This window comes from Miniopterus schreibersii (assembly GCF_964146895.1).
Source record: "Miniopterus schreibersii genome assembly, chromosome: 6".
Taxonomy (NCBI): Eukaryota; Metazoa; Chordata; class Mammalia; order Chiroptera; family Miniopteridae; genus Miniopterus; species Miniopterus schreibersii.
The window spans coordinates 6,827,807-6,847,178 of NC_138107.1; the positions used below are offsets into that span (position 1 = coordinate 6,827,807).

General features: G+C 44.8%; 2 protein-coding genes and 1 pseudogene across 10 annotated transcripts in view; 1 reads left to right on the forward strand and 2 right to left on the reverse strand.

The window, feature by feature from the left end:
- Nucleotides 1-127: 127 nt before the first annotated feature.
- Nucleotides 128-8,339, reverse strand: TAF11 (TATA-box binding protein associated factor 11). 3 transcript variants are annotated; one of them, XM_081141553.1, is made up of 7 exons: nucleotides 8,122-8,317; nucleotides 7,666-7,914; nucleotides 7,005-7,415; nucleotides 4,497-4,645; nucleotides 2,772-2,859; nucleotides 2,358-2,454; nucleotides 128-768 (listed from the first exon to the last, which is right to left on the reverse strand). In XM_081141553.1, exons 3-7 carry the CDS (start codon nucleotides 7,173-7,175, stop codon nucleotides 638-640), a joined length of 636 nt encoding a protein of 211 aa, XP_080997679.1. In that variant the 5' UTR covers nucleotides 7,176-7,415; nucleotides 7,666-7,914; nucleotides 8,122-8,317; the 3' UTR covers nucleotides 128-637. The 3 variants fall into 3 exon arrangements, with proteins under 3 accessions (XP_080997679.1, XP_080997678.1, XP_080997680.1); XM_081141552.1 differs by having other exon boundaries at nucleotides 7,666-8,321; XM_081141554.1 differs by lacking the exon at nucleotides 2,358-2,454 and having other exon boundaries at nucleotides 135-768; nucleotides 7,005-8,339.
- Nucleotides 8,340-8,537: 198 nt separating this feature from the next.
- ANKS1A (ankyrin repeat and sterile alpha motif domain containing 1A) overlaps nucleotides 8,538-19,372 on the forward strand; it is a gene marked incomplete at its 5' end in the record, with an annotated part of 177,108 nt that continues 166,273 nt past the window's right edge. For all 6 annotated transcript variants that reach the window (XM_081139616.1, XM_081139618.1, XM_081139619.1 and 3 more), the window contains one exon: nucleotides 8,538-8,728. In XM_081139616.1, coding sequence (XP_080995742.1) covers nucleotides 8,538-8,728 — 191 coding nt within the window. The remainder of the gene's footprint in view (nucleotides 8,729-19,372) is intronic.
- LOC308558642 (small ribosomal subunit protein eS1 pseudogene) lies at nucleotides 12,771-14,348 on the reverse strand (annotated as a pseudogene). The gene is made up of 3 exons: nucleotides 14,282-14,348; nucleotides 13,450-13,860; nucleotides 12,771-13,215 (listed from the first exon to the last, which is right to left on the reverse strand). The product of its transcript is annotated as a small ribosomal subunit protein eS1 pseudogene (transcript).

The following is a 19,372-nucleotide window of genomic DNA, read 5'->3' on the forward strand; positions in this document are numbered from 1 at the left end:
AGCTGTAGTAGAAAGTGAGAAGGGCTCAGATTTTCACAAAAAACCCAAGACCAGTTTTACTCTGATACCAAAAAAAGAATGATGAATTCCCCCCATTCCAACCAGTTAGAAAATGAACACACATATGACAAGTTGGAAAACAGTTTAATGACCACTCACCAAAATCCATAGGAGAATCTTAAATGTTAACGGGACAAACTATTCCACTACTCCTGTAGCATGTCCTTCATGTTAGTGTCTCACAAGTCAAAAGTTTCTTGTTGTTTCATCCACTTAAAACCAGGTGTAAGAAACAACCTAAGACATAGCAACTTCAGGCTTCAATGTGAAACCATCAAGGTTCTCCTGGAAAGGTTTTCTTTGAAAGCCGCTCTGCCATCCAGAAGACGCTTAAGGCCCAGTGCTTTTCCTCCAACTAGCCAAGACAGTGGAAGGCTTCAGAATGCCCTCAGGTGCCAACGGTTAGTCAAGGCCTGTATGAACTGCATGCCTTCTGGCTGTGCCTTCTGGCTGTGATGAACATCAGTTTTGAGAAAGACATTAAAATCTTGGGCAGATACTAAAGCACCAGTGCACAGTCTGCAATCTGAAGTCGAACCAGATGTCCTCCAGCACCAGGCCTTTCTAGGCTTTGGTCTTAGAAGAAGATGATTTTTTTGTGCTTCGAGTTGGGTATTTGCCCCTTCGACTTTAACCTCCGAACAGCCTCCCTCATATGTTTGGGTTGCAGTGGTGGCATTTCTCCCCACTTCTCACACACATCCAGTGCTAAACAGGGTAAGGAGAAAGTTTCATGAGCCCACCAGAGCTTATTCACAGTCCAATTGTCATTAACTCCTCTAAAGCTAGCTGTGGAAATAAACCAAGACATTTTCTCTTAAGAGAATGCTATAAAATGAACCATGTTTGCCCTGGCCAGTGTAGCCCAGTGGTTAGAGCATCGGCCTGGGCACTGAAGGACCGGCCTTGGGTTCACTTCTCAGCCATGGGCATGTGTCGGGGTTGCAGGTTCAAGCCCTGGCCTGGCTCGGGATGTGTGCAGGAGGCAACCAATCGATGTGTCTCTCTTACATGGATGTTTCTCTCTTTCCCCCTCCCTCCCTTTCTTCCAACTCTCTCTAAAAATCAATGGAAAAAATATTCTCGGGTGAGAAAATGTACCATGTTAGTTTTAGTATAATATCCCATCTCAGGCTTTATCATAGGAAACAGTTAAAAACATTATCTTCTGCTTAAAAAAAATAAAACGTCACCTAGAGATGTGGGTGGAGCCAAGTTATTTTTGTAATCCTCACCCAAGGATATATGTATATTTTTAAATATATCAATTTCAGACAGAGGAAGGGAGAGGGAGAGAGAGAAAGATAGAAACATCAATGATGAGAGTCATTGATTGGCTGCCTCCTGCACCACCCCCCTCCCCCACTGGGGATCAAGCCCGCAGCCTGGGCATGTGCCCTGACCAAGAATTGAACCGAAATCTCCTGGATCCTAGGTCAGTGCTAACCGCTGAGGCACGCCTAGCCGGGCAGGATACTTTTCCCATTTTTCAGAGAGAGTGGATGGGGGCCACAGAGAGGAAGGGAGAGAGACAAAGAGGGAAACACCGGCGTAAGAGACATATCGATTGGTTGCCTCTGCACGCACCCTAACCAGGGCCGGGGATTGAGCCTGCAACCGAGGTATGTGCCCTTGGCTAGAATCCAACCTGGGACCCTTCAGTCTGCCCGGGTGTTGCTCTAACCACTGAGCCAAACCCGCTAAGGCCTTCCATTGCTTTTCAGAGAGAGTGGAGAGAGAAACATCGATGTAAGATAGACACAATTGGTTGCCTCCCGCTCTCACCCGGACTGGGGCGGAGCGTCCAACTGAGGTACATGCCCTTGGCCGGAAACCTGGGACCTTTCAGTGTGTGCGGGCCAATGCTCTAACCACCGAGCCAAACCAGTTAGAATAGCAGCCAAGTTCTTTACTTGATGGGTACGGGGCAGTTCCAGGGGTTGTAACATCAGGGATAACTCCTCACCATGCCATACTGGGCAGCTCCAGTGATGGCTTTTCTTGTATCTCTTGGCAGCAGAAATGAGCCAAGTTCACTGGAGAAAAATCCAGTCTGCTTCTGTTACTCTGGGCTGAGGACAGGAATCAGGAAGGGACATTTCCTAGATACTTCCTGACTCCCAGTAGGGAAACTTTGAAAAATAATGGTCATGTTTCACTGAATACAAAGGTTCCCCCTTGGTCAACTAGTGTAAGTGGAAACCACTACAGATGCTTTATTAGGTCCCTCAGTCCAGATGCTCTTGAAAATAAGACCACTCCTGGTTCTACCCGTTACTCCGACCAGCACCACTCACCTTCTTCTACCACTTCCCCGACGAACACCTTGGAAATGCCAGACATAGCAATGACCACATTCTGAGACACGGAGGTGCCAGTGATGGACTGGATCAGCTGCAACGAAGGACAGAGACTGACTAAGGTAGCCAAGGCGTGGCTTTGGGAGCCAGCGCCGGGAGAGCCGCGCACCGAAGCGCGCCTGCCCGGGGCGCACGCTGGAGCCCAGACCGCTGAAGCCAGGCTCTGCCTGCCGAGGCCCGTCCCTGGGAAAGGAAACCGCAACTGGGCGGACGAGCGAGGGACGTGCTGCTGTTATTTTCCCGCCTACACGATCCAACACGCCTAACCCATTTCCAAACGCCAGGGGCCATAATCGAGTCCAGCTGGGTCCTCGCGGCCGGTGAAGACGCCGCGCGACGGTCTGTCCTTACCCTTTTAATGGCCGCCTTCGGGAACGCCGAGCGGCGGTACATTTCGTATCGGTTCAGCTGCTCCTCAGAGAAAGAAGAAACCAGGATTCTAGGCAAAGATTCGGGGAATTAGTTCACTTATGAGAAAGAATGCTTGAAATGTACTATTACATCAATAAAATCAAGTGTCAATGAGAAATGAGGTTTCAAGGAGTCCATAGTATTGGGTTTAGTGTTAAGATCAAGTATTTCTGCTCTTCAGCAACTTGAGACTAAGTGAAACCTGAATCCTTTATTAAGAACAAAAACTGAAACAACAATGTTGGGTCACTGCCTTGGGCCACAGTGTCTTCGGCAGTAGGCTCACTCCCTATAATGCTACCTTACCACACTTCACATTATGGTAGAAATTCAATACACAAGATTATATTCACACAAGTAGTTTTCAACACTAACAGATTAAGGAGGAAAATATTTGTAAAATATACGGAAAAGGGCTAATATTCTATAAGCAAAGGACACGAACAGAAAATTTACAAAAACATCAATGGCCAATAAGTATAGAGGAAAAAATTAACCTTCACTATTAAAGAAATTAAAATGATAAACAAGATAACATTTTTCATAAGCCATATTGACAAGTATTAAAAAGTGATACTAAGGAGACTGGCAAGACAGAAACTCATACATGCTGGTAGGATGTGAAGTGGAACACCCTTTTTGGAGAGGAATTCAGAAATATGTATGAAAACCCTTTGAAAATATTCATACTACTTGAACCAGCAACCACACTTCTAGTTTATTTTAGGAAGCAAATGGACAGGTAGGTATGTAAAGATGTGCTCAAGATATGCATCATAATGTTGTCAAAAGAAAAAAATCTAAAACACCAGAACAGCTGCGGGGATTGGTTAAATGATGGTTCATCCACATACTGGAATACAATGCAGCCATTAAAAATGATGATTTACAGGCATATTTACTGACATGAAAATATTTAGCAGTACATATCAAACATTAAAAACCCCCACACACCTGAAAGGGTATATTCCCTGGGTAAACTCTGAGTGGTGGGATTATGAGTAATTATTTTTTCCGATTTTTCTGTATTCTCTGAATTACTTGCAATGAAGCCATACTATTTTTTTTTAAACTTTTTAAAAAAAGTTACCTCCGGTGATAACTTTTTTGTTTTAATGTCTCTACTGATTAGAGGGAGAGGGAGAGAAAAAGATAGAAACAATGATGAGGGAGCCCACAACCCTGGCTTGTGCCCTGACCGGGAATCGAACTGCCATCTCCTGGATCCTAGGTCGATGCTCAACCACGGAGCCACGCCAGCCAGGCCGTACTACTCTTACAAGCAGAAAACACACTGAAGCTATTTCCATTTTGAAGAAAATTGTGACCTAGGTATACATTGACATGCAATGATCTGCCATATTTAATGTAAAAAAAAAGGTTTACAAACAGTATTTAACATCTTTGAAAATTTTAATTTAATTTATAGATATACATATATGTATAGAAAATATCTTGGAGAATATACAAAAAAATATTAACAGTAATTATCTTGGTGGCAAGGTGGTATTTTCTTTTTACTTGTTTATATTTTCTGATATGCCAGTGTATTAATTGCTTTATTTTATTTTGAGTTTATAAGAAGAAAAAACTTAAAGGTCAAGAAACATGTCTGGCTCATGGCCGAGCCAGAGCCTTGCGATGGGGGGACGGGAAGTAACTTACTGCATCTTCTGAATCTCATCCTCGTCGACCTTCTGCTTCCTCTCTTTCTTTTCTCTCGTGTCTATTTTCAGTTTTTTGGCCGCAGGAGTGAGTAATGATGAGTCTTCCCTTTCACCTGCCGTTAAATCTGAGATGTCCTGACTCTTGAGCTGAGGCGATGAAAGAAATGCTTTTATATACTTGGCCCACTTTCCAGGCTCGGGCAAGGTAAGAAGACATCATTCCCATCACAACACAACAAACCATTTATTCAGTAGCCTTTGGTTCCAGGTACTGGCTGTACCACCAACGGCAGGACACACGATCTCCCCCAAAGAAATGTACAGCCCAGCTAGTTCAGCTATGATCGTAGCTCCCCTATCTGTTTACAAGGGCAATAAAGTGCCAAGGATCATGAAAACCTCTCTCCCCTGGAACCACTCTCCTAACCTCATTCTTTAGAGGGGGTGTCAGAAACGCCCTTTCCATCCAGCCAGCTCTTCTGCCTCTAAATCTATCGATCTCTTTACTCATGCTGATTCCACGTGGAAAGAATATTAAACAGGAGTCATCTTCTCATCATAACAGTGCTTTTTTGAATTTGGAACATTTCAGTGAGCTTCTCCCACATGTAGTGCTCTTTTCTTCCTATCTTTTAATTCTACTGCATCATGCAAATATTTACTAGACTGAAAACTTTTTGAAGATAGGTCTGTCTCTTATTTTTCTTTCCCCAGTAAAGCATTTAACATCGTTTTATTTTTGCTAAATGTTCAATGTCTGTTTAATAACAACAAAAATCAAAATCCCAGCTTCATCCCCTCCAGCTTAATTTATAATCTAAGGATACAACAAACCTCACTAATGGGATTTATCCTTTGTTTTCCCAAAAGAGGAACTCACATTTAAACTCAGGAATATGAGAGGTAGGTGAAAGTGAGGGTAGTGTTATCTTTGGCAACTTTTTCAATTTCTTCTCTAGTTACTGATGAATACAAGTTTTCTAACCTCTTTGTGCTTCAATTTTGGTGATTTATATTTTCCTTAAAAAATGAGCCAGTTTTCTTGGATTTGATGATTTGGCCTAAACTTGAACGTTAAATGTTCCTTAAAACTTTAAAGATCTCTCTATCAGTGCCTATAGCCCTTCCTTATTTCATAATGTTGTGCATTTACATTTCAAATAACTAAGTCTTTATTACTTATGTTTTTAAAGCATTCACTCATTAATAACTGCTTTTATTCTTATCAACTCCCTGTTCCTACATTATTCCGGTTTATTCTGTTCTTTTTCTGTTTTCTTGAGTTGGGTGCTTATTTTCAGTATCTCCTTCTTGTTAATAAAAATATGTAAGGCTATAACTTTTTTCTTTAAGTAAGGTTTTGATCAAACCCCATAGGATTTGATGTAGTGTCTCTGTTAATTTCTTTAATCTAGGGGCTATTTAGAAAACAGTTTAAGGTGTCCAGGTGTTATTTTTGGGGGGAGGAGGGGGAGCTTTTTATTGTTAATTTCAAGTTTATTGCACTGTACTAATAGGATGTGGCCTGTTGTGATTTCTACTTTTAAGAATTTTTGCTTTTCTGTGTGGTTAGGTATATGGTCAATTTTTAAAAGTGTTTTGGACGCCTAAAAAAAAAGTTATATCTTCTGTTGGGTGCACATTTCTCTATGTAGTGAACTCTCTATTGGCCTAAGCTAATTATTCTTCAAATCCTTTCTGTCTTTGAGATGTTTCAAAGGTTCCTTCTTAAAATAGTTTCAGAACATTGTTTTTTTTTCTAAGAGTTCCTACTCTATATATTTTGATGCAACTTTATGTTCTGAAAGGCTGGTTCCATCTAATCTAATATCCTTCCATGATCTCTTTAAGTTCCTTACTTACAGCTCGAAGAGCCCAAGATTCTATCTCTAGAAGTGGAGCCCAAAGAACACTGATTCTGGTCCCCTGACTGATGGCTAGACAACACTGCTGAGCTTTTGGCGTGGCACAATAGGTGTGTTTGGTGTGTTTATGCTATAGGGAGACCCTTGGACGGTAGCATCCAGGTCACTGGTAGCAGTTAAATGTCCCAAGAGTGTGAGAAAGTGATTAAACCAGTAACTCCCGCAGTCTTCAACTCGGCAGCCTATAATTACGAAGTTATGCTTAAGCAACATCTGGGAGAAACCGTATTGCAGTGAAAGGGGTTCTAGGAACCTTGAGGGGTGCTAGCTCTTGCACCGTCTGTGTGATATCGGATCCCAATTTCCTCACCAGGAAAACCAAGAGGCTATTTAAAATTCTCTTAGAAGTAGCTTTAATAGTCAAGGGCAGGGATTAAACATATTAACGCAGTGCTTGGGTCTCTGGAACAGGACCAGCACTATAGTTCTGTCTCCTCTCTACCCCGCACCGGCCTCCGCGGTTGCAGATCTAGGGGGAGTCGAATGAGCTTAAGTTGGGGGGATCCGCCAGGAAGCCGGGGGAGCAGCCGGCAACACATTCTCAGAGCGCCCCCCGGGCTCGTCAACACCTCCCTCCCTACCTCGCCTTCCTCAGCCGCGGCTTCCTTCAGGTCCCCGTCTCCGTCCCCGTCAGTTTCCTCCGGGATTCCGTCCGCGTCAGTAGCCCCGGGGCCCCCGGGAGCAGCGGCCGTCTCGTCGGACGCCCCTGTGTCGCCACCCTTTTCCGTGGGCGACTCGCAGGCTTCATCCATCGCGGCGGGAAGACGAGAGAGGAGATCGCGGTGCTGTCACCGCAGCTCGGGACCTCGCGCGCAGCAGCCGGCAGCTCACTTCCTGTCGTCGCGCTGCGATGACATCACCCCTGCTGCTCCTCGCAGGGTCCTTCCGAGGAGACTTCAGGGCTGCGCTTTACCTCCGGTTTGGCGGCGGCGGGGCGAGGGGAAATTGAGGGCAGGGATTTCAGTTGTGGGTCGTCCATCCCGGACACCAGCCTTTCAGAGGAGTGCCGCGTCGTTCACCGAAGGACGTCTCTTCCCTTCCCGCCTTTCTAACCGCGCCGCGTCAATGGACGCCCTCAGCCCGCTTCCCCCCGAGTCACTGCGGGGCGCCGCGCCTGGGGTGCGGGACCTCGCGCGCCGGGCCCGCCGCCCACAGCCCGGCCGGCCTGCGCTTACAGGACGCGCCAGCCTTTCTCGCCCGCTCCTCGAGCCCCTGAAAAAAGTCAGCGTGAACAGAACTTACCCAGCCCACCTCCTCTCTCCGCAGTCACCGAGCGCCCGCTTCGCGCCAGGAGCAGGGCTGGTACCAGAAGCCAAGCAGTTTATTCCTGGCTAGATGACATTTCCAGTTCACCAGTACTCGGGGTCGGGGTCGGTTTCCCAAACTTGACTTCAGGTCAGTTTGGTTAAATCTCATCAAAAGTTAGAGGCGACAAATCCTGCCGGGAGGGTGGTCCTTTCTTTGAGTTCCACTTCGGGAGCCGTTTCAGAGCTTGGGAGCAGGAAGAAGTGGGGACATTTCTATTTTAAAATTTCCCTCCCTTCCATCACTGAGGTGCGGAGGGGGCATTTTATTCGCCGCTCTCCCGGGTCCCCACACCCATTACGTAAGTTCCGCGCGCAGAAAGACTAGGCTAGGAAACGGAGGTGCGCGTTACCACGTTCCTCTCTTTGTTTCTACGCCGCCTGCGCGCGTTACCGTATTTACGGCCGGGGGCTCCCGAGCCTTTGGGAAGGAGCGCAGTTCGGAAGGCGGGTACAGGTGGGCCCCGCTCGTTCCCTTTCCCCCGCACCGCGTGCGCCCGCGCGCCGCTCCTCTCGCCCCTGGAGGCCCACGTGGGTACCGCGAGGTCCGCCGGGCGCGGGTCGCAGCACCTGCGCCGCCGCCCGGCCCCGCCCAGCTAGGTGGGCAAGGGGGCGGGGCGCGGGGGCGCGGTGACGCGTGACGCCGGATCCCGGAAGTGACGCGCTGGTGCGGGGGAAAGGCGGGGGGGAGGGGGGTGGTGTCCCCGGCCGGTTTTGGGGGGTGCGTTGCCCGGAGACGGAAAGTTTGGGAGCGCAAGCGGGCTCGGCTGCGGCCCGGGGGAGGGGGTCCGGGGGGCGGCGGCCCTGGGGATGGGGAAGGAGCAAGAGCTGCTGGAGGCGGCCCGCACCGGGCACCTCCCGGCCGTGGAGAAGCTGCTGTCCGGGAAGCGGCTCTCCTCGGGCTTCGGGGGCGGTGGCGGCGGCGGCGGCTCCGGAGGCGGCAGCGGCGGCGGCGGCGGCGGCCTCGGCTCCTCGAGCCATCCCCTCTCCAGTCTGCTCAGGTGGGTGACGCACCGGGGCCGGGCAGCCGCCCGGGGACCAATCTCTTGGGTCCCTGGAGAGATGGAGGCTCCCGAGACCCGGGCGAGGTGGGTTCTCGGGGTGCCCCGAGGCGAGGGCAGGCGGCCCACGGGACCAGGAACGCGGGTGCGGGTTCGAGCGGCGCCCTGCACGTGCCACTCTCTTCGTTTCGCGTCCAGACCTGGCTCCGAAGAATGGTGGGAGTGCCCAGGTGGCAGCCTCTGCCGCATGGCACAGCCCCGCTTCACCCCCGCCCGCTGTAGGGTGCCAGCTGTCGTACGTAACAAGTCACTTTAGAGCAAAAAATAGATATATTTTAAAAATCTCCCTCATCTCCTGCAAAAACTGCCACTTCTTGGAGAATGTCGCGGCGCTCCTCTTGATTCCTTTCTTTTGAGAACTTGGAATCTTCCACTGGGCTCTGCAGGACCTGGCTTTTGTTGTTTATATTAAAATTGTCTCTAGACTTGTCACCTCCAGAGTGTCCTTTGAGCCCCTCTTATGCTTGAAGCTCAAATTCTAGTGTCTTGTAGTGAACCTCATTGGATTAGTCAGCCTGTTAAGTGGCATATGCAGGATTCATGGGGGGGGGGGATTATTCATCAAGAAATAAAGCTTTAGAAAGACTTGTTTAGGAAACTGAGGGGTGCTCTAAACTTCTCCAAGGTCTGGTGTTAAAATTAACACTTGAACCTGAGCCATAAGCAGTTAGAGGAAAGGATCACTTTTCCTTGTCTTGGAGGGAGGAATTGTCAGCGTGAGTGAAATGTGTTGGTTCAGCAGCACTTTCATAGCCGGTTTTCTTTTCCTTCCTTGTTCTTTTGAGGTTTTTAAGAAGTGGAAGTTCATTTAGAAATGGCTTGGTTTGCTTTTGTTCCCCATTAGTTTATGTAACTTCAATTTGGGTGGGCTTGGACCAAGGAAGCCCAAGGTGCTAATAAATTGTTAGGTATTAAGCACTGAGTAGGAACCCAGTTCCAATACAGGAAGGTTTTAAAAGTAGTATAAGAGAAAAACTCTCTTTAAGCGTTCTTTTGGGGATGCAAACACCACTAGTGTTTGCTGCAATTTCTCCAGCCCCTAGAACAATGCTGTCACATAATTGGTACTCAGGATTTGTTGAATAAATAAAAGTATCAGGGGATGAAACATTTCTAAATAAACTGATGATGGTACTCACTGTAATTGTTAGTAGTTCAGAGAAATGAGATGCCACTTTGGGATGAGATGGATATCAGGGCTTCCAGGAGGAGAGGGACTTCTGCTGACTTTGAAGGAGGTAAGGATTTGGGTAGGTGAAGTAGAGTGCTCCTGGTGGGCACACCATGGTGACAGGCAAAGAAGTGGGAAAGGAGACTCATTCGGTGTTAGTGGAACACTAGAAGAACTTCCTGCAGAGCCTTGAATGGTAATGACAATGGATGGGTACACTTCCATCTTTCGGAGTGACTTAGTCTTCTCATGTGTATATTCCCAGTCCCTAGATCAGTGCTTGACAACTCGCAGGTGTTGAATAAATGTACTTTGAATGAGTGAATTGGGTTTTGAATCTTACCTGGATCACTTTGATATCTGAGAGATGAGACAAAGACTGTACAAGTTTGGAGGTGCCTGTTTCTAATGAGCTGAATGATGTAGCATTTGGAGGTTTGCCAGAGATAACCTTAACCCCTAGTATATACTGCTGAAGTGAGAAACTTGCACATATCTCCTGCCTTCAAGTACAGGTCAAGTTACTCTTAGTGTTCTCTCACTCAAAGACTTGAAATTTTGCTGAGGATTTAGCTGCCGTGTAGTTAAGCAATACTAGGAAATCTTTGTTGAGCAGTGTTTCTATGTTGGGCCTCATGCTAGTATAATATGTCCAGTTTGTCATAAAGTGTGGGCGGTGGTGTCTCCATTCCCTGCCTAGGGGAGCTGACTCCTAACTTGCTCCTATGTCTGTTGTTGATGGTAGATAGCCTAAGAGCCAGTCTCTCACCCCTGTGACTCCTAGGGGCAGGGAGGATCTGCAGGCACTTGTTACACTAGGTGTGTCATTAATTAGTGACTCTGGTTCAACCTAGTGAAAGACTTCTGAGCAAATGTTTAAATAATCCCTAGGTCAGCATGTCCTACGTTTTGAGATTTGGAAATAGTAGAGAATAGGTCCACCCTGTCCACACTCCCCACCTTAGGGACCCCGAGTATTTAACAAGAGCAGTGGAATCATAGTTTCTGGCTTGCCCTTTGCATTAGCTTCCATGTCCTACCCCCACAGTTTGTCCATCTGTTTGAGTGACCAAGTAAAGGTATCAGGAATAGGAACTTACAGCTGCAGTGGATATAAATGTCCCAAACCACATGTGTGTTAGTCTTTTCATTTATTTATTAATCAGTTCCACTAGTCATCTGTTTATGCCCACCCTGCCCCCCGCAATTCCAGAAAAGCTTTATGTTATTCTTAAGCTACACAATACCCCTCTCTACCCTACCTCTTTTCTCTTACACGGCTTAGGCTTAGGTCTTAACTTCTTAAAGCCCTCCCTAGTGACCCTAATAGACATTGATCTCTCAGACTTCTGCTTCTTTGGAACCCATCATCTCTAGTGCACAGTAGCTTGTCCACTAATCTTTTGCTTGCCCAGCTTTCATAGTTTATTGCTTGGGCCTGTCAGTATAATGTTTACATATAGTAACCCTCACCATTGAGAACATACCTGAGAGTCAGAAAGTCAGCAAAGAAGACTTCCAGATTTAAACCAAAGTTATAAATTTCTTGTCCTTCCGACCTTGCGTTGTTTACTTACTGTACATTTGGGGCAGTGTAGTATTGTGCTTAAGGCCACTTGTCTGGCGTCAGATTGCCTGGATTCATGTTCTACCGCTACTGACTATACAGATTACTCAACCACTTTGAACCTTAGTATCTGCGTATAAAATGTGGGTAATATTATCTGCCTTATAGTACTGTCTTAGGTAATGTGTGTAAGAAACTTCCCACAATTTCTGGCACATTGTAAGTGCTCACTGTTAGCCACCCTCAGTTCAGATCAGCACACACAATTTTGTCATGCTGCTCCGCTGTGTGCAAAGCACCATGCCAGGCGTTTTAAATGGGTTCTTTCACACTTGGGTGTCTGTTTTCCAAACTATGGCAGATTAGAAACAGTAAATAAGGGAGTGGACCTGCTTAGGCAGGCACATTGATGCCATTCACTTACCAAATGTTTACCCATCATCTACTTTGTGCCAGGCGGATTGCTAGACGCACGGCAGAGTTTTATCTCAGACCTGGTACATAGTAGGTATTCTGTCAAAATCGGTCAGTCCCGCCCGTGCCTTTCCCTTCCCTCCTCTTCTTCCCCCCAGGCAAGTTACCTTTGCCTTTCCTCCTCCTAGGCTCCAAGGGGCCTTCTGCTGCCTCTGTAACTTGTTTCCGAGCCTGGGCAACCCAGCTCGCTCACCTCTATCTCTGTAACTTTCTGAATAAACTTTCTCTTATAATTTGAATGAAAAAATTAGTCCCTCTCCCAATACATAGTCTGTTCCCTTACAGCATTTATGGTAGTATGATATGTCTGTGTGATTGACAAAATAAGAAACTGAAAAAGCAGTTAAAATCTAGGATCCTCCCATCCCCAGTAATTTGAGACTATTAACAGATGTATATAGCCCTGTACGCCTGGTGAGGCCCCAAGCTTCATCAAACTATAGCTTAATGCTATAATTTCTGCTTATTATGACTCTTAACCATCAAATACAGATTAAATTATGTTCACTTTAGCTTGTTAATGAAAGCAGGAAAAACATTTTAGTTTTCTATCCAAAATGATTCAGATATAATTTTGTTACTTAACAGGGCAAGCAGTAGATGACCTAGAAAGTGTAGCTATCTAAAATGTCTAGTCCCACAGAGGTTCTGGAGAGCAAGGGTTTTACTTTATATAATGTCTCATTTCCTAATTGTTGAACAGATGCACACTTTCAGTCTGTCGCTTGGACAGGCACTCTGTTAAACTATTTTTTCACAAATAGGATTTTTCATTTGTCACCCTTAGTCTGAATTAAACAGATTTCTTGGACTAGGGGCTGATATCCATCAGCTCATTCACCTTTAGCACCTGTCTCATCCCCAGTAGCTTTTCCAGAACTGTGACCTTCACCATGAAGCTCCGTGAGTTTTCCCAGTTCAGACTTGGGCTTCTTCAGCATTTTACTTTTCTAACAAAGACATCGTGGAGCACATAAGTAGACTGTAAGCCTTTCCATGTCTTTTCTGCTGTGATCTATAATCAGTTTATTGCCCACTTCTTTCAAGTCATTTGCACTCTCGGGTCCTGATTTCCATCATCAGCTGCATTTGGCAGACCTGTTGATGAGCATATGAGGTCTTCCAAATTGGACTGTTTTTAATGTTTTTTTTAGTAAAACCAACACAGGACAGATGAAGCAAATAACCACTGGTAGTCTTAACATCAACATGAGCTTCATGCCCTGCCAGGCGTGGCTCAGCATTTGAGCGTCGACTTAGGATCCAGGCGATCGGGGTTCGATTCCTGGTCAGGGCACATGCCTGGGTTGCGGGCTCCATCCCCAATGACTCTCTCATCATTGATGTTTCTGTCCGTCTGTCTCTGTCTCTCTCTCTCCTTTCCTCTCTCTGAAATCAATAAAGATATATTTTTTAAAAACGCAACAAAACAAAACAAAAGAAAGAAACTTCAGTCATGGTCTGCCATTTTTTGACCATGGAGCACATTTTGTCATGGGTCAGATTCATGCCATGGAAATTAGGCAGTTTTTGCCCTGAATGTCCTCAGTAATTAGCTTGAATTTTCTAAATGCAACTTCATCGTTTTGCACATCAGCGAGGCTCACTTCAAATGCGACCATGAGATGCGATTTTGGTTCTTCGAATTCTCGTGACTTGTGTCTTCCTGCATTCGGTGTAGCGAACACAGCTGGTACTTTCGTGACATGCCAGCCTTGCTTGGAGAATGGGTCAGACACGTTCTCCTTGGCTCCCTTTCTGCCCCTTTAGTCAGGTCCTCGACCTCGCCCACTGCCAGGGTGCTGCTCACAGCCCAGGTGCAGCTCGCCGGACTTCTTTTAACCCAGGTATTCTTCAGCCCTGGGCCACAGCAGGCACTCAGATTCTCATGCGATGGAGAGTTTATGGGTATAGTGAAACTACTGATTTCCAGGAAAGCGACTTCAGTATGAGAATTCCCTGAGATTTGGGTTAAAGGTGAATTCTGTCAACTAAAGGGCAAACAGATCTGAGAAAAGGAAATGCTAAAAGAAAACATCGTATATTCACTTAGAACCATCAGTTGAACTACGAGCTACGCACTGACGTTCGTGGAATTGAATGCCTGTGAGTGATGGGAATTGGAGCACCCCCGGGGTTCAGAAGCACAGAGGGGCGAAGGCACAGGCTGCCACGGGTGGGCTGTGTCGTGGCTTGGAAGTCTGTGCCTGGCTTCTCCAGCGAGAGAAGAGTGAAGAAAAGGGCAGGCCAGGGAAACTTGTGGGGAAATCTGAACACTTACAGACATGTTTATGTCTACATTCATCGGGGCGGTGACTGTGGCTATGAACTTGTTTTTCCTCTACCATTTGGGGTGGGGGTAGGGCAGGGAAGACTATCCAGAAGCAGCCACAAGTTTTCCAGGGATGTGCAAAGGCTCTGAAATAAGGAATCGAGAATGAAAATTTCGAAAAATTGGCCCCACTTTAGGGACAGTAACAGGTTCTCTCAAATGTCGGAAAATATGACAAATTATTCGTTGTTTTTAAAAAAAGACCCCTAATATTTATTTAAGGAGTTTAGACTTAAAAACTAAAAGAGTGGTTAGCATAACCGTTCTATTGAAAGGGCCTTTTACCCCCTCCCACCATCCCCAGAAGGAATCTAGCTTAGAAATTAGAGTGACATGATGGCTTTTCTCATGCTGACCCTTTCCTTTTGCCCTCCTACCCTGGCAGATTTCTTTTGAGTGTGCTGGTTTGGAGCAAAATGTTTTTAATATCCCAAGGAAGAGGGCAATATGTCCATGTAAGGGTTTGGAGTGGGAGGTGCTGGAAGCAGGGTCTCAGGGACTTGTCTGATGAAAGTTCCTGCTCTTTGGAGAAGACGCAGAACCAAATCAACAAAGCGAAACAGCTCTCCATTAGGGCAGCAGCTTTCTGGATCTTCCGCTAAACCTCCTTAATTCATTAAAATGGCTTTTAAAGAGCTTTTTAAAATACTTCTTTTAGGTATGATTTTATTGCGATGGCAACCTTGTCCTTTACTTTGGAATTGCTGTGCATTTTTGCTTTCTCAGCAGAATGCAGTTTCCTTGTTAAAAAAAAAATAGCACAAAACCAAACAAGGTAGCATGCCTGGAAATGTGGTTACTTTATATCTAAAAATCTAGAAAGTGCCTAATCTAAACTGAGTAAGGGATGTACTTGTAGTAAAAGATAATCTAGCAGAAGTTTGATAACTCAGAGCTCTCCCTTTTTCTGTATTCTCCAGTTGAAGTTCAGGTTTTACTGTCTTAGTTACAAAAATTAGAGACAGGAAACAGTGGAACAGTCTTGTGGTCTGAAGAATGTGATTTGTGTCCAGTCAGCTTCAGCATGCTCACTTGTCCTGTGGGGTTATGGTCCCAGTGAAAGTTGCGTCCTTGGCCAGAAAAACCCCTTCAGAAGGATTTCCCCCGCCTTCCCCCCCTTAGTTTGTTCACCCCAAACAGCTGTGAACTTTGGTTTGCAAAAGGAAGTCAAGGCTATTTCTGCCTTAGTCTTCAGTAGGGAAAGCAAATTACTGGGTTTTACAGTCCAGAGACACCAAGGAAACCCCAAAAGTAGATAGCGGAGAGTTTGTTCTTGGAAACGTCAGGCTCTCCTGTGGGCAGGAACTTGGCTTTTCTGGAGAGCCCTCAGAAAATTTTCCCCACACTGACTTCCAAAAGATTACTGGGAGATTTTCTGTGGTACAGAAAATTATATCGTTATATTCGTAGAACATCTTCAAATAACTTTGGTGTGGTTAGAGTTAATGGTAGTAATACTAGAAATTATATGGTATGGCTTCATATTTATCCTTTCTCAGTAATTTGTAGATCAAGTTTGTTTAGTTTACAAATCAAAAGAGAGTTTTTGAAACAAAAGTTAGTTGTCTCTGCTTTACTTATGATGTTATGACCACTATTAAAAACGCTGGAGGTGCCCTAGTTGGTTTGGCTCAGTGGTTAGAGCGTTGGCCCTTGGACTGAAGGTCCCGGGTTCCATTCCAGTCAAGGGCACGTACCTCGGTTGCAGGCTCGATCCCCTGCCCCAGTTGAGGTGAGTGCAGGAGGCAACCAATTAATGTCTCTCTCTTACATCGATGTTTCTCTCTCTCTCTCTCTCACCCCTTCCACTCTCTGAAAAGCAATGGAAAAAATATTCTCTAGTGAGGATTTAAAAAACCCCAAAAACAACAACGGTGGAATTGATCCTGGAAGCCGACTGCCCTGGCTTGCTTACTCAGCGGAGCCGTTAAGGGCCAGGTTCTCTTCCACCTCTGCCTGTGACTTAGGCAAATTATAGAACCTCTCTGAGCATCTGTGTCTTCATTTGTGTCAGGGTCTGGGACACTACCTACCTCCTGAAGCAGCATCATGTGAGCTAAAATGTATGTGACGCATTTCCCACCTTTAATGAGTCTGGAATGATCATCCTGTTTTAAGGACATATTTTTTATTGATGTTGCAATTTTAAGATTTATAATAATTGGTAGCAGGGGCTCCCAGCCTTTTCAAATATGAGTCCCATTTTTAAAAGCCTTGCCCTGCCTTGCTGGTTTGGCTCAGTAGTTAGAACGCTGTCAGCTGTGGCCTCAGGTTCGATTCCAGTCAAGGGCATGCACCTCGGTTGCAGGCTCGATCCCCGCCCCCGTTGGGGTGCCACTGGGAGACAACCAACCGACGTGTCTCTCTCACATCAATGTTTCTCTCTTTGTCTCTCCCCCTCCTTTCCATTCGGTCTAAAAAAATCAGTGGGAAAAAAATATCCTCAGATGAGGAGTAACCAAAAGAAAAAAAAGATAAAAGCCTAAAAATGGTAATGGTGTCTAAGTTATAAACTGATACAGGTCCACAATTTCTTGTCAGAAACCTTGGGGTTTAGAATCCAGAATCTTTGGGCTGTTGGAGGGTAATATTGAGCTGCTAGTGGGATCTGGGCAGCACTGAAACTATTTCTGCAGTGAGACCTGTAATATTTAGGGGTAAGTATGGAGCAACACCATGTCGGTTTAGGTCAGGTTCTGTGCCTAAATGAGTTCACCACTAACTTTTGAAAATGCTTTTGGGACTTCTTAATTGTAGATAAAGGAATACGGATCTCTGCCTGTATTATAGAAAAATTGCTAGACTCATAAAAACACAAAGAAGAAAATCAAATCATCTATAATTCTACCACCTAAAGAAATTAACTGTTGTAATTTTGGTGTTTGGGTTTTTTTCTATGAAAACTTTTTTTTAAAAGAAAAACAGAAATGACATTGTTTCGTATATACTTTGTCTCAAATTTTCACTTAATATATTGCGAACACTTTCCTATGATTTTCTATTCTCCTCAACCTTACTTTAGATGGGCCAGTGGTACTCCGCAATGTGTATGACCTGTAACTCATCTCACCCCTCCCCTGCCATCAGACAGGAGTTTGTTTTTAGTGTTTGGCTATTGGAGCAGCACTGTGATGTACACCCTTGTAGGTAGTTTTGTGCACACTCATGCTTGGAACGTTTTATATACTCAGCAGGATAGCAGATGTATAGTGAATATTCAGCCATTGCAAATCAACATGTGCAGCTGAATTCGAGGACTTATAATTCTGAGGCCCCTTACATCTCCTGGGCCCTTTTGATTGGAAAGTAATTACTGATCTACGGCTGCTAAATGCTACTTATATTTAGGAAGTTACCTTTGTGCAAACACAGGATTTTTAATGGTCAAGCTGGGGCCTCTAGGGTCCCTCTTCAGAGGCAAAATGTTGGAAAGAAGGCCGTCGATCATACAGACGCGTGGAGCAATACCGTCAAGCCTTGTTTCTTGAACCTCTCCCATCTTGAACAGTTTGCTTCTCAACCCCACAGCCCTTCTTGCCGATACCTGGATGATTAGCCCGGAGTCTCTTAGGTGGCAAACAGGAGAGAATTCTGAGTCAGTTTACCGCTGTTAACTCTCAGGGTATTGTGCTGTGAATATTTTTGTGTGTTTTTTGCTTTTGTTGCTGCTTATTATTATTAAATTTTCATTTTTTATCGTACATTTAATTTCCTTTTTGTTAAATTTTCATTTACATTTCATGTCCTTTTTGTTTTTAAAGTGTTTATAGATTAAACAGTACATTAGATATGTACTGTATATAAGAAAGGTTAAAACAGGGAGTCATTTGGGGGTCTGGAACAAATTAATTCAATTTACATTATTTCTAATGAGAAAAAAACGTGTCGGTTTTCCAACAGCCTTCTGGAATGAGTTAAGTTGGAGAACCGAGGTTCCACTGTGTATGCTCCAAGCAGAATGGGGCAAAAGCCAGTTTCTTTTGTAGTCCTAGTTTTATTATGGGGAATTCCAAACATACAGAAGTCGAGAGAATAAAATAACGATTCCTCACATACCTTTTATACCCATAATACAATTACCAGCTTATGGCCGATTCTGTTTCTTTTTAGCAGTCCCCCCTTAACTCATTTTTTGAAGAAAATCATATATATCTTATATTTAAGGATGTATCTTTGAAAGATAAGGACACTTTAAAAAAATATTCACATGCCATTATCACACCTAAAAAATGGCAGCTCTTTAAAATTATCAAATGTTTAGTCAGTCAGGGTTCATGTTTTCCATATTGTCAAAAATATTTTACATTGTACAATTAATTTGTTCAGACCTGTGTCCAAACAAGGTCCCCACATTCCATGCGCTTGATATGTCTCTAAGCCTCTTATCTGTGGCCTTCATCTCTGTCATTTTTCCTTTCCAGTTTGTTGAAGAAAAAGGTCATTTGCCTCATTTCCCACAGCCTGGGTTTCGCTGATTGTATCTCTGCGGTATCCTTTAGGATGTTCATCTGTCCCACGTATTTCCTGTAAGCTGGAAATCAGATCTAAAGACGTGGTCTGACTCAGGTTCAGATTTTTTGGAAGGATTTCTTCCTTCAGATTTGTCTTTTTTGTGATGTTGGCAGCCATTGACCATCACTGCCTAGATCCATGATTTAACTAAGAGTTTGCTAAATGGTGATATTTTGATTTCTGTTTTACCTTCTTCTCTTATTAACTGGAATACTTTTTAGAAAGAAACTTTGTAGAGAAACCACCTGTTATGAACGACCGGGTTATCCTGAGGTACAGTTTGTGCAGGAAAGATGAATCCAGTGCTTTATGCTTTTCCCTTATTTGCCAGTTTTCAGATCAGGTTGGTTTTCTAGTAGTCTTCAGAGATGTCTAATGAGTTTTTCGTAAATATCATTATGAACTCATATTTATTTAAATATATTTTTACTTCAGTAATAACCTTTTTAAAATGTGCTCTGAGACAGTTTTACTTTCCCATGAAAAGCAGTTGAATTGGTTCGTAATGAAGTGATGCTGTGTGTGTTT